We start from the raw sequence: 15,167 nt of genomic DNA on the forward strand, positions 1-15,167 counted from the left end.
TTCTGTCCCGCATATAGGGTTATCGTTACCATCTTTCAGATTCCATATATATGCATTAGTATACTGTATTGTTGTTTTTCTTTCTGGCTTACTTCACTCTGTATAATGGGCTCCAGTTTCATCCATCTCAGTAGAACCGGTTCAAATGTATTTTTTTTAATGGCTGAGTAATATTCCATTGTGTATATGTACCACAGCTTCCTTATCCATTCATCTGTTGATGGACATCTAGGTTGCTTCCATGTCCTGGCTATTGTAAACAGTGCTGCGATGAACATTGGGGTACACGCGTCTCTTTCAATTCTGGTTTCCTCGGTGTATATGCCCAGCAGTGGGATTGCTGGGTCATATGGCAGTTCTATACCCAGTTTTTTAAGGAATCTCCACACTGTTCTCCATAGTGGCTGTACTAGTTTGCATTCCCACCAACAGTGTAAGAGGGTTCCCTTTTCTCCACACCCTCTCCAGCATTTATTGCTTGTAGACTTTTGGATAGCAGCCATTCTGACTGGTGTGAAATGATACCTCATTGTGGTTTTGATTTGCATTTCTCTAATAATGAGTGATGTTGAGCATCTTTTCATGTGTTTGTTAGCCATCTGTATGTCTTCTTTGGAGAAATGTCTGTTTAGTTCTTTGGCCCATTTTTTGATTGGGTCATTTATTTTTCGGGAATTCAGCTGCAGAAGTTGCTTGTATATTTTTGAGATTAATTGTTTGTCTGTTGCTTCATTTGCTATTATTTTCTCCCATTCTGAAGGCTGTCTTTTCACCTTGTTTATAGTTTCCTTTGTTGTGCAAAAGCTTTTAATTTTAATTAGGTCCCATTTGTTTATTTTTGCTTTTATTTCCAATATTCTGGGAGGTGGGTCATGGAGGATCCTGCTGTGATTTCTGTCGGAGAGTGTTTTGCCTATGTTTTCCTCTAGGAGTTTTATTGTTTCTGGTCTTACGTTTAGATCTTTAATCCATTTTGAGTTTATTTTTGTGTACGGTGTTAGGAAGTGTTCTAGTTTCATTCTTTTACAAGTGGTTGACCAGTTTTCCCAGCACCACTTGTTAAAGAGGTTGTCTTTTCTCCATTGTATATTCTTGCCTCCTTTGTCGAAGATAAGGTGTCCATATGTGCGTGGGTTTATCTCTGGGCTTTCTATTTTGTTCCATTGATCTATATTTCTATCTTTGTGCCAGTACCATACTGTCTTGATGACTGTGGCTTTGTAGTAGAGTCTGAAGTCAGGCAGGTTGATTCCTCCAGTTCCATTCTTCTTCCTCAAGATTGCTTTGGCTATTCGAGGTTTCTTATATTTCCATACAAATTGTGAGATGATTTGTTCTAGTTCTGTGAAAAATACCATTGGTAGCTTGATAGGGATTGCATTGAATCTGTAGATTGCTTTGGGTAGAATACTCATTTTCACTATATTAATTCTTCCAATCCATGAACACGGTATATTTCTCCATCTGTTTGTGTCCTCTTTGATTTCTTTCATCAGTGTTTTATAGTTTTCTATATATAAGTCTTTTGTTTCTTTAGGTAGATATATTCCTAAGTATTTTATTCTTTTTGATGCAATGGTGAATGGTATTGTTTCCTTAATTTCTCTTTCTGTTTTCTCATTATTGGAGTATAGGAATGCAAGGGATTTCTGTGTGTTAATTTTATATCCTGCAACTTTACTATATTCATTGATCAACTCTAGTAATTTTCTAGTAGAGTCTTTAGGGTTTTCTATGTAGAGGATCATGTCATCTGCAAACAGTGAGAGTTTTACTTCTTCTTTTCCTATCTGTATTCCTTTTATTTCTTTTTCAGCTCTGATTGCTGTGGCCAAAACTTCCAAAACTATGTTGAATAGTAGTGGTGAAAGTGGGCATCCTTGCCTTGTTCCTGACTTTAGGGGAAATGCTTTCAATTTTTCACCATTGAGGATAATGTTTGCTGTGGGTTTGTCATATATAGCTTTTATTATGTTGAGATATGTTCCTTCTATTCCTGCTTTCTGGAGGGTTTTAATCATAAATGGATGCTGAATTTTGTCAAAGGCTTTTTCTGCATCTATTGAGATAACCATATGGTTTTTTTCTTTCAATTTGTTAATGTGGTGTATTACATTGATTGATTTGCGGATGTTAAAAAAACCTTGCATTCCTGGGATAAAGCCCACTTGGTCATGATGTATGATCTTTTTAATATGATGTTGGATTCTGTTTGCTAGAATTTTATTAAGGATTTTTGCATCTATGTTCATCAGTGATATTGGCCTGTAGTTTTCCTTTTTTGTGACATCTTTGTCTAGTTTTGGAATTAGGGTGATGGTGGCCTCATAGAATGAGTTTGGAAGTTTACCATCTTCTGCAATTTTCTGGAAGAGTTTGAGCAGGATAGGTGTTAGCTCTTCTCTAAATTTTTGGTAGAATTCCGCTGTGAAGCCGTCTGGTCCTGGGCTTTTGTTTGCTGGAAGATTTCTGATTACACTTTCGATTTCCGTGCTTGTGATGGGTCTGTTAAGATCTTCTATTTCTTCCTGGTTCAGTTTTGGAAAGTTATACTTTTCTAAGAATTTGTCCATTTCTTCCAAGTTGTCCATTTTATTGGCATATAGCTGTTGGTAGTAGTCTCTTATGATCCTTTGTATTTCTGTGGAATCTGTTGTGATCTCTCCATTTTCATTTCTAATTTTGTTGATCTGATTCTTCTCCCTTTGTTTCTTGATGAGTCTGGCTAATGGCTTATCAATTTTGTTTATCTTCTCGAAAAACCAGCTTTTAGTTTTGTTGATTTTTGCTATGGTCTCTTTTGTTTCTTTTGCATTTATTTCTGCCCTAATTTTTAAGATTTCTTTCCTTCTACTGACCCTGGGGTTTTTCATTTCTTCCTTCTCTAGTTGCTTTAGGTGTAGAGTTAGTTGATTTATTTGATTTTTTTCTTGTTTCTTGAGGTACGCCTGTATTGCTATGAACCTTCCCCTTAGTATTGCTTTTACAGTGTCCCATAGGTTTTGGGTTGTTGTGTTTTCATTTTCATTCGTTTCTATGCATACTTTTATTTCTTTTTTGATTTCTTCTGTGATTTGTTGGTTATTCAGAAGCGTGTTGTTTAGCCTCCATATGTTGGAATTTTTAATAGTTTTTTTCCTGTAATTGAGGTCTAATCTTACTGCATTGTGGTCAGAGAAGATGGCTGGGATGATTTCAATTTTTTTGAATTTACCAAGGCTAGATTTATGGCCCAGGATGTGATCTATCCTGGAGAAAGTTCCATGTGCACTTGAGAAAAAGGTAAAATTGATTGTTTTGGGGTGGAAAGTCCTGTAAATATCAATGAAATCTAATTTGTCTATTGTATCATTTAAAGTTTGTGTTTCCTTGTTAATTTTCTGTTTAGTTGATCTATCCATATGCGTGAGTGGAGTATTAAAGTCTCCCACTATTATTGTGTTATTGTTAATTTCCCCTTTCATACTTGTTAGTATTTGCCTTATATATTGTGGTGCTCCTATGTTGGGTGCATATATATTTATGATTGTTACGTCTTCTTCTTGGATTGATCCTTTGATCTTTATGTAGTGTCCCTCTTTGTCCCTTTTCACATCCTTTATTTTAAAGTCTATTTTATCTGAAATGAGTATTGCGACTCCTGCTTTCTTTTGGTCTCCGTTTGCATGAAATATGTTTTTCCATCCCTTCACTTTCAGCCTGTGTGTGTCCCTAGGTTTGAGGTGGGTCTCTTGTAGACAGCATATATAGGGGTCTTGTTTGTGTATCCATTCAGCCAGCCTTTGTCTTTTGGTTGGAGCATTCAACCCATTTACATTTAAGGTAATTATTGATAAGTATGATCCCGTTGCCATTTACTTTGTTGTTTTGAGTTTGTGTTGAAACATCCTTTCTGTGTTTCCTGTTTAGAGAAGATCCTTTAGCATTTGCTGGAGAGCTGGTTTGGTGGTGCTGAATTCCCTCAGCTCTTGCTTGTCTGTAAAGCTTTTGAATTCTCCTTCATATCTGAATGAGATCCTTGCTGGGTACAGTAATCTGGGTTGTAGATTATTCTCTTTCATTACTTTAAGTATGTCCTGTCATTCCCTTCTAGCCTGAAGGGTTTCTATTGAAAGATCAGCTGTTATCCTTATGGGGATCCCCTTGTGTGTTATTTGTTGTTTTTCCCTTGCTGCTTTTAATATTTGTTCTTTGTGTTTGATCTTTGTTAATTTGATTAATATGTGTCTTGGGGTGTTTCGCCTTGGGTTTATCCTGTTTGGAACTCTCTGGGTTTCTTGGACTTCTGTGACTATTTCTTTCCTCAATTTAGGGAAATTCTCAACTATTATCTCCTGGAGTATTTTTTCATGGCCTTTCCTTTTATCTTCTTCTTCTGGGACTCCTATGATTCGAATGTTGGGGCGTTTCATATTGTCCCAGAAGTCCCTGAGGTTTTCCTCATTTCTTTTGATTCTTTTTTCTTTTTTCCTCTCTGCTTCGTTTATTTCCATCATTCTATCTTCTACCTCACTTATCCTATCTTTTGCCTCCTTTATTCTACTTTTGGTTCCCTCCAGAGTGTCTTTTATCTCCTTTATTTCATTATTCATTCTATATTGACTCCTTTTTATTTCTTCTAAGTCCTTGATAAACATTTCTTGCATCTTCTCAATCTTTGTCTCCAGGCTATTTATCTGTAACTCCATTTTGCTTTCAAGATTTTGGATCATTTTTATTATCATTATTCTAAATTCTTTTTCAGATAGATTCCCTATCTCCTCCTCTTTTGTTTGGCTTTGTGGGCATTTCTCATTTTCCTTTACTTGCTGAGTATTTCTCTGCCTTTTCATCTTGTTTAGATTGCTGTGTTAGGCGTGGCCCTTCTGTATTCTGGTAGTATGAAGTTCCTCTTTGTTGTGGATGTTCCTCACTGCGGTTGGGGTTGGACAGGTGGCTTGTCAAGGCTTCCTGGTTGGGGGAGCTTGTGTCGGTGTTCTGGTGGGTGGAGCTGGATTTCTGCTCTCTAGAGTGCAATGGAGTGACCAGTATTAATTTTTGAGATGTCTATGGATTTGGTGTGCCTCTGGGCAGCCTGTATATTGATGCTCAGGTCTATGTTCCTGCGTTGCTGGAGAATTTGCGTGGTATGTCTTGCTCTGGAACTTATTGGCTCTTGGGTGGAGCTTGGTTTCAGTGTATTTATGGAGGCTATTGGATGGTCTCTTATTAATTAATGTTTCCCCTGGCTTTCAGTCTTATTCTTGCAGTAGCCTCAAGACTTCTCCTTCCATACAGCCTCAATAATAAAACTTTTAGGTTAATGGTGAAAAGATTCTCCACAGTGAGGGATACCCAGAAAGGTTCACTGAGTTACATGGAGAGATGAGGTGGGGGGGGTGGTTGAGGTGTCCAGGAGGGGAAGAGGGGAATTCAAATGTGGAGAGAGAAATCTAGCCAGTAAGCACTTCAATCTGTGCTTTCCACAGTTTGGAACCCTCAGAGTGATTCACAGAGATACATAGAGAGGGGGGAGGAAGGTCAGCCCAGGAGGCAGCATCTCAGATAGTTCTGAGAGACTGCTCCCTGTGCAAAAGCTTTTAAGTTTCATTAGGCCCCCTTTGTTCACTTTTGTTTTTATTCCCATTACTCTGGGAGTTGTGTCCAGGAGGATCTTGCTGTGATTTACATCAGAGAGTGTTCTAATCTATGTTTTCCTCTAAGAGTTTTTAGTTTCCTGCCATACATTTAGATCTTTAATCTATTTTGAGTTTATTTTTGTGTATGGTGTTAGAAGGTGTTCTAGTTTCATTCTTTTACAGGTGGTTGACCATTTTCCCCAGCACCACTTGTTAAAGAGATGCTATTTTCTCCATTGTATATTTTTGCCTCTTTTGTCAAAGATAGGGTGTCCATAGGTGCACAGGTTTATTTCTGGGCTTTCTGTTTTGTTCCACTGATCTATATTTCTGTCTTTGTGCCAATCCCATACTGTCTTGATGACTTTCACTTTGGAGTATAGTCTGAAGTCAGGAAGGTTGTTTCCTCCACTTCAATTCCTCTTTCCCAGATTGGAGGTTTTTTGTGTTTCCATACATTTTGTGAAATTATTTGTCCTAGTTCTGTGAAAACCTTTGGTAGCTTGATAGGGTTTGCATTGAATCTATAGATTGCCTTGGATAGTGTACTCATTTTCACTATATTGATTCTTCCAATCCACGAACGTGGTATATTTCTCCATCTATTTGTGTCATCTTTGATTTCATTCCTCAGTGTTTTAGCATTTACTATATATAGGTGTTTTGTTTCTTTAGGTAAAATTATTCCTAATATTTTATTATTTTCATTGCGATGGTTAATGGGATTGTCTCCTTAATTTCTCTATTTCTTCATTGTTATTGTATAGGAATGCAAGGGATTTCTGTGTATTAATTTTATATCCTGCAACTTTACTATATCCATCGATTAGCTCTAGTAATTTTCTGGTGGTTATTTAGGGATTTCTATGAGGAGGATCACATCATTGGCATACAGTGAGAGTTTTACCTCTTCTTTTCCAATCTGGATTCCTTTTATTTCTTTTTATTCTCTGATTTCTGTGGCTAGGACTTCCAAAATTATCTGAATCGTAGTAGTGAGAGTGGGCACCTTTGTCTTGTTCCTGACATTAGGGGCAATGCTTTCAATTTTTCACCACTGAGGATAATGTTCGCTGTGGGTTTGTTGTATATGAGTTTTATTATGTTGAGGTATGTTCCCTCTATGCCTGCTTTCTGGAGAAGTTTTCTATCATAATCACATGTTGAATTTTGTCTAAGACTTTCTCTGCTTCTATTATTTCCACCATTCTATTTACCACCTCACTTCTCTTCTCTTCTGCCTCAGTCATTCTACCGTTGGTTTCCTTCAGAGTGCTTTTAGTTGCAGGTATGGCATTGTTCACGATTGATTGACTCTTCTTTATTTCTTGCAGGTCCTTTTTAAACATTTCTTGGGTCTTTTCAATCCTTGACTCTAGTCTATTTATCTGTAACTCCATTTTGTTTTCAAGATTTTGGATCATCTTTACTCTGATTATTCTGAATTCTTTTTCAGGTATACTCCCTATGTCCCCCTCTTTGGTTTGGTTTGGTGGGTTTTTGTCATGTTCCTTCACCTGCTGAATATTTCTCTACCTTTTCATTTTGTTTAGATTGTTGTCTTTCGGGTGCCCTTTCTTCAGGATGGAAGTTCATGGTTCCTTATAATTTTGGAGTCTGCTCCCTGTGGGTGGGGTTGGACCAGTGACTTGTCAAGGACTCCTGGTTTGGGGAGCTTGTGTCTGTGTTCTGGTGGGCATAGCTGGATCTCTTCTCTCTGGAGTGCAGTGAAGTGTCCAGGAGTGGGTTTTGGCATGTTTATGGCTTTGGCATGGCTTTAGGTAGCCCCTCTTTAATGTTCAGGGTCTGTTGCTGTTTTGCTGGGGAATTAGCATGGTGTGTCTTGCACTGGAACTTGTTGTCTTTTGGGGGGATCTTGGTTTCAGTGCAGATATGGAGACTTTTGGGTGAGCTCTTATCTATTAATGTTCCCTGGAGTCCGGAGTTCTCATATAGTCTAACGTTCTGGAGTGAAACGTCCTGCATGTGGCTTTTGGTCCAACTCTTAACAGTGGCTAAAGACTTCTTCATCTATACATCACAGAAGATGAAACCCCTAGGTTAATGGTGAAACATTTCTCCACAGCCGGGAACACCCAGAGAGATTCAGAGAGTTATGCAGAGAAGAGAAGAGGAAGGAAGGAGCAAGAGGGGTCCAGGAGGAGAAAAGAGGGTGTCCAAAGTGGTGAGGGCAATCAGCCATTAATGAAATCCCTAAGTGCTCTCCACAGCTCAGAACACCCAGGGAGATTCACAGAGTTATGTAGAGAAGAGAAGAGGGAGGAAGGAGATAGAGGTAGCCTGGAGGAGAAAGTGGAGAGTGAAAAGTGGGGAGAGAAGATAAGCCGGTTATAAAATCCCTAAGTGAAAATGGATACTAAAGATTTGATTCTTAAAGGTACAAAATTGATAACAAATATCAGATATAATATTTTAAAAACGTCGAATAGGGGTTAGACTCTCAAAACTACAATATAAAAATAAATGCAAAATCAATCACAAAAATAAAAAATATATATATGCTATTTGTTTAAAAAAATGTTTTTAAAGGTAATTGTAGGCTATAAAATGAAAGTTCAAAGAATAAAAAAGTTTTGAAATTTTTAAAAAAGTTAAAAAGTGATAATACTGAAATTATATCAAGGAATATGTCTGGAGCTACTATGGGCAGTGTGGGGTCACTTCAGTGTCAGATGATCCCTTGTTTCAGCTTATACTTGTTCTCAAGGTCTATTCACAGTCTCAGCATTAGCTGCAGTGTTTTAATCTGTTGCACCTGTCACTTCCAGAGCAGTTCCCCCTTCTCTGTTTATTTTGGCATCCTCTGTTTGCAGATCGCTTCAGTGTCTAATTTCTACCCTGACAAGAGGGAGTGAATGTGGCCACTGATTTAGGCTCACTTATTGATTTGTGTTGTGGGGAGAGAGGGACACTGCAAACATATACCACTGGCACGTGTGGGGAGTGATCACAGTGGATGGACCACAGTGGTTTGGCCCCAGCCCACAGTGGCGTGTACTTTCTGGGTCCACATTGCTCAGGCTCCAGAGTGCTCTGCAAGGGCACTGTCCCAAGTGCGCCCTGCATTTCATGCACTTCCCACTCAGGTTCTTGTGTGCTGCACAGGTGCACAGACCCAGATGGGCTGTGTGTTTTGTGCCCTTCCCATGTCCAAGCAGCTCAGGCGACCAGGTGCTTGGCTAGTGCACTGTCCCAGGTGGGTCGTGCGTCTTATGCACCCCAATGGTTACAACCACTTGATTTCCCTGGTGTGCTGCAAGAGCACAGCCCCAGGTGTGCCACGTGTCTCCTCTCAGGAGCTGTTCTCAGGCTGTGACATACCTGGCAGGTGTGAACCATCCAGGATCCCTGGAATACATGGTTAGCTACTGGGAGCCTGCTCACTGTTTGGTGGAAGATGTGGTCTCTGGGGCCGAGACTGCAGCAGCTCCTTGCCTTCTGGCCCTGGGTGTCACAAACCTACCTCTCTGTCTCCGGGGATGGAGGGCCCTATACAATAGCTGGCTTCCTCTCCTTTAATATTTGCACAATCATTTCTTCTGTGAGTGTGCCAGGGGTCACTGTGCGGCATTAGAGCCTTTCATGGGAAAGGGTTTTTTTTTTTTTTGGTCTCTCCGGCGATCCCATGGTTTGGGTTGCTATCTCACATTAGGTCCCTCAGATTGTCCTCAGGGCATTCAGGCCCAGTTCTTACCCTAAGGACCGATGATGCAGCCCGCGCCTCCCTGCCCAGGCCCTCTTGCTGGTGGCGGATGCAAGCATCTGTGAACTTCTCCATCTCCACGTGTTGTTGCAGTTAGGTACGGGTATTCTATGTTTTTTTTCTCTCCTGGTTATGTTCCCCTCTGAGATTCAAAACTACCCACAGGCATGCCTGTGAGAGGGTTTCCTACTGTGTGGAAAATTCTTCTTCTTCACCACTCCCTCCCCAGGACAGGTCTCTGTCCCTAAATCTTTTGGCTCTCTTTTCTTCTTTTGTATGTTGTCCACCTCCTATCGAAGAGATTGGGCTACATTTCTGGGTGCCTTGTGTCCTCCACCAGTGCTCAGAAGTTGCTTTTTGGGAGTTGCTCAACATGCAAATGATCTTTTGATGAATTTGTGGAGGAGAGGCTGGTTTCCCCATCCTATTCCTCTGCCACCTCGGGACCACCCTATTCTCTAGTCTCATACAATCTGATCAGCCGTAGACTGAGTTTGATGTATTAAATCTTCTATTGTTATTGTTTTCTCTTATTACTGTTATTTTATCTACATATGCTTCCCTATTTACTTTTTCTTTTTAATTAGTTTATTTTTTAACTTTACAATATTGTATTTGTTTTGCCATGCATTGACATGGATCCACCATGGGTGTACATGTTCTCCCCCTCCAGAAGCCCCCTCCCACCTCCCTCCCCATCCCATCCCTCTGGGTCATCCTGGCGCAACAGCCCCCAGCGCCCTATATCATGCAGCGATCCTGGACTGGCGATTTGCCTCACCCATGATAATTTACATGCTTCAGTGCCATTCTCCCATATCATCCCACCCTCGCCCTCTCTCATAGAGTCCATAATACTGTTCTATTTATTTGTGTCTCTTTTGATGTCTCACATACAGGGTTATCTTTACCGATTAACTATACCATATATATGTATTAGTATACTGTATTGGTGTTTTTCTTTCTGGCTTACTTCACTCTGTATAATAGGCTCCAGTTTCATCCACCTCATTGAAGGAGTTTGCAGTACTCCTGGTGCATAAATATTTGTAAGGATTATATCTTCACTGTGAGTTTTTGCTTTTATGATTAAGACATGTTCACGTTTTATGATTAAGACATGTTTCAGTCAGTTCAGTCGATCGGTCATGTCCGACTCTTTGTGACCTCACGAACCACAGCACTGCAGGCCTTCCTATCTATCACCAACTCCCGGAGTCCACCCAAACCCATGTCCATTGTGTCGGTGATGCCATCCAACCATCTCATCCTCTGTTGTCGCCTTCTCCTCTTGCCTTCAATCTTGCCCAGCATCAGGATCTTTTCAAATGAGTCAGCTCTTCACATCATGTGGCCAAATATTGGAGTTTCAGCTTCAGCATCAGTCCTTCCAATGAATATTCAGGGCTGATTTCCCTTAGGATGGACTGGTTGGATCTCCTGGCAGTCCAAGGGACTCTCAAACATCTTGTCCAACACCACAGTTCAAAAGCATCAATTCTTCTGTGCTCAGCTTTCTTTATACTCCAACTGTCACATGCATACATGACCACTAGAAAAACCGTAGCCTTGACCAGATAGACTTTTGTTGACAAAGTAATCTCTCTGCTTTTCAATATGCTGTCTAAGTTGGTCATAACTTGCCTTCAAAGTATCAGGGGTCTTTTAATTTCATGGCTGCAATCACCATCTGCAGTGATTTTGGAGCCCAGAAAAATAAAGTCTGACACTGTTTCCACTGTTTCCCCATCTATTTGCCATGAAGTGATGGGACTAGATGCCATGATCTTAGTTTTCTTAATGTTGAGGTTTAAGCCAAATTTTTCCCTCTGATCATTCACTTTCATCAAGACACTCTTTAGCTCTGCTTCACTTTCTGCCATAAGGGTGGTGTCATCTGCATATCTGAGGTTATTGATATTTCTGCTGGCAATCTTGATTCCAGCTTTGCTTCCCCCAGCCCAGTGTTTCTCTGATGTACTCTGCATATAAGTTAAAGAAGTAGGGTGACAATATACAGCCTTGAGGTACTCCTTTCCTATTTGGAACCAGTCTGTTGTTCCATGTCCAGTTCTAACTGTTGCTTCATGACCTGCATACAGGTTTCTCAAGAGGCAGGTCAGGTGGTCTGGTATTCCCATCTCTTTCAAAATTTTCCACGGTTTATTGTGATCCACACAGTCAAAGGCTTTGACATAGTCAATAAAGCAGAAATAGATGTTTTTCTGGAACTCTCTTGCTTTTTCGATGATCCAGAGGATGTTGGGAATTTGATCTCTGGTTCCTCTTCCTTTTCTAAATCCACCTTCAACATCTGGAAATTCATGGTGCACTTATTGCCAAAACCTGGCTTGCAGAATTTTGAGAATTACTTTATTAGCATGTGAGATGAGTGCAATTGTGCAGTAGCTTGAGCATTCTTTGGCATTGGCTTTCTTTGGGATTGCATGAAAACTGACATTTTCCAATCCCATGGCCACTGCTGAGTTTTCCAAACTTACTGGCATATTGAGTGCAGCACTTTCACAGCATCATCTTTCAGGATTTGAAATAGCTCAACTGGAATTCCATCACCTCCACTAGCTTTGTTCGTAGTGCTGATTCCTAAGGCCCACTTGACTTCACATTCCAGGATGTCTGGCTCTAGGTGAGTGATCACACCATCGTGATTATCTGGGTCATGAAGATATTTTTTCTACACTTCTTCTGTGTATTCTTGCCACCTCTTCTTAATATTTTCTGCTTCTGTTAGGTCCATACCATTCTGTCCTTTATTGAGCCCATCTTTGCATGAAATGCTCTTTTGGTATCCCTAATCATCATGTTTAATGCATTGTTAAAACTCATTCTGAACCACGTATTTCTTTAACACTTTATTCTCTAGTCTATGCATTTTTTCCTCCAGTATCATTTAACACTCCCCTATTGCATTATGATAAAAAGGTTGTTCTATTTTCTTATACTCTTCTCCCTTCTCTCATTTTTACTTGCACATTTTCTGTTTTTTCACAACGTAAAACTTCTGTGCATTAGTCTTCTCCCCTTTCCTCCATGTTCATTTTAGTATTACATGTAAAATACTCACCTTGACATAGTTTGGTGAATTTTTCCTCCTCATTACCTGTTGGAACACAATCTGAGTTCTTCTTTTAGAAGATTACTTGCCAAATATTCTGTAAAGAGACGTGTAGGGAATATTGTAAGTTTCCGGGTCACAGTGTTGCTGTCACTCTGCTCAACTTCGCAACTGCAGTGCCAAAGCATTCAGAGACAATACATAAATGATAGATCGTGGCTTTGTTCCAATCAAACTCTATATACCAAATCCAGCAGTGGGCTTCATCTGGGTTAGGGGGCCAGCCAGTCTGAAGACTGATCTCTACTCTAGTAGCTTCTTTATTTGAATATAAAATCTTTATGACAGCCTTTCATTTTGTTTGTTTTGGCGATTCAGGGAGAAGTCATGAGTACTCTGATTTGTGGTTTTCTTATGTATTGAAAGAGCCTTAATTTTCCCTTCTGTTTATTTTTCCCATCATTACCCAAGTGCCAACTGAGGCTTCTCCCTTCTTCATTGCCTTATTCTTCCCTAAAAGCTGTATCTTTCAAAAACTGCACTTTTAATAAATCCATGACCCTTAAAGAATTCCTATTAGGAATTCCTCCCCTGTAGTCCATGCTCTCATATTCTAGGACACCTTTTTAGTATTTTTAGATTTATTCTGTGCTTAGTCACTCTACTGTAGTTTTAGATCTGCTTTAAGCCCTTTCCCATTTTCCTTCTTCTCTAACTCTTGGAAGATTTCTATGTCTGTCTTTCTTCTTACCACAAAGCCTAGTCATGGGAGTATGAAAAATCATGCTGACATTTCATGATTTTTGTTTTATTGACAATTATTTTGAATTTTTGGCATTCTCCATTTTATTTTTTTAATAAATTTATTTATTTTAGTTGGGGGCTAATTACTTTACAATATTGTAGTAGTTTTTGCAATTTTAAAGAAATTATGAGGGTTTTATGCTGATGCACATTTTCCTTCTTATTGGTTTGTATCTTTTGGGGACGAAATAAATTGAGGATGGTCAAGATCGGCTTCTGCCAACTTACCTATGACCTCTAATGGCATTTTATCTTATGTAAATCTGCGTTATGTGTGCATATATTTAATTAAATACACTCGCAAGTCTATTTTCATTCTATTCCCAGAGGAGAGGTCACTTAAGTTGGCCATATAATTCACCCATATACTTACTCAATAAGCATTTTGTCCATAGCTATCCCCGGAAACAAACAAGAGACTATATATTTCTTCTCAGAACTTCTAATATTCTCCACTCTGAAGCAGGTTTGTGAAGATGGACCAAAAGACCACAGCCACACTCCTCGAGCTTGCTGCAAAGAGTCTGCTGAGTAGTGAGCCTGCAGTGATGCACGCTCTGGAGGAAATCCCAAGAGATCTTTTTGTTCCATTGTTCAACGCTGCCTTCTTTGGTGGGCATAAGAAGATCCTAAAGGCAATGGTGAGGGTGTGGCCTTTTCACTGTCTTCATCTTGGTTCACTGAAGCCACAAGAGTCAAACTATGACATCTTGGAAGCCATGATTGATGGTCTGCCAATCCCCCCAGCCCAGAACTCATCCTTGAGGTAAGTTTACGACCAGAAGATTTATAGGGAGTCAGCAGGAGGGTATGCTGTAGCCTTCGGCAAAAGGAGTATCTAACCTTCTCCCAACACTAGCCAGTGAGTTCAACAGTTGGGGTCACATTGAGTATTTCCTTGTCTTATAGAGTTGATTAAAGAATAGAGGTGATTGAGGGTACTATGTATGCATTTGAGTGTGATTACATAGAAGTGGGACATGGAGATTGAGACAGACCAGAGGTGACCAGGCATGACCAGAGGTGAAGGAAGTGTGGGGAAAGGATGAAAGATGCTCAGTTTGTGTGGAAAGAACTTCCTGGTGAATGGTGATGAAGTGATAACCAGGATTCAGGTGTTCTCTCCCTGTTTCCCATCATTGATCTTGCTGGGTTATCTTCCCATCAACCACATCTCATGTGTCCTGTCTTCTTTCCTTACAGGGGCCACAAACTGAGGATCCTAGATTTAAGGCACAACTCAAAGTATAAGACAACATGCTCTCATGTCAGGATCGCCTTCCCTTTCTGTTTACAATCATGCATATCCTCTCAGCACGCCGTCCTTAACTTAGAAAACACTCAGCAGAGTGCCAGGTGCCTTGGGATTGGTAATTCCAGGTGTGAGGTTGAGTCAGCTCAGGAAACCATGGTATTACTAGTGGATATTTCCCTCAATAATACCTTGAGAATACAGCAGTTTCTCACTTTCCTCTGTAATAAAGTTGAGCAGAGCTCTGGGTACTTGCACCTCTGCTGCAGAGATTTGCAAATCAATAGAATGTCTGCCAACAGACGGATCCTTCAGATTCTGCATCTGGGGTGCATTGATCGTCTGGAAACGGATCAAGCTTATCTGAGTGAGATCATGACCCGTTTTTCTGGAAAAATCCACCTGCACAGCCTTAGTTTGTCTAACCTCAGCTTTGGGTCTTATAAGGGAAGGAATTTCAGGTCTATTCTCGTCTGGCTTGGGCAGCTGGAAAACCTCCAGGAGCTCAGGTTGTCTTTCTTTTGCCTCAAAGATCAACTACACAAACTACTCAGGTGAGGAGGTTGGGAGAAATCTGGGTTCCCTGAAAACCTCATTGTTAAGACAGAAGGGCCCATTCTTGCATCTTCCTATGCTGCTAGTAACCTATTTCTCCTTCCACCTCAGCATAGGCATTGCTGGGTGTTTGAATCT

General features: G+C 40.2%; 1 protein-coding gene across 2 annotated transcripts in view; it reads left to right on the forward strand.

Moving 5' to 3' along the window:
- LOC145536937 (melanoma antigen preferentially expressed in tumors-like) overlaps positions 1-15,167 on the forward strand; it is a 29,861-nt gene that overhangs the window by 12,039 nt on the left and 2,655 nt on the right. The window contains exons 2-3 of one of the 2 annotated variants that reach the window (XM_081567253.1): positions 13,689-13,988; positions 14,426-15,028. In XM_081567253.1, the coding sequence (XP_081423379.1) occupies positions 13,699-13,988; positions 14,426-15,028 (893 nt within the window). In that variant the 5' untranslated portion in view covers positions 13,689-13,698. The remainder of the gene's footprint in view (positions 1-13,688; positions 13,989-14,425; positions 15,029-15,167) is intronic. The other variant, XM_081567254.1, reaches the window with a different exon arrangement.

This window comes from Giraffa tippelskirchi, chromosome X (assembly GCF_054371585.1).
Source record: "Giraffa tippelskirchi isolate mGirTip1 chromosome X, T2T-mGirTip1v1.2.pri, whole genome shotgun sequence".
Classification (NCBI taxonomy): domain Eukaryota; kingdom Metazoa; phylum Chordata; class Mammalia; order Artiodactyla; family Giraffidae; genus Giraffa; species Giraffa tippelskirchi.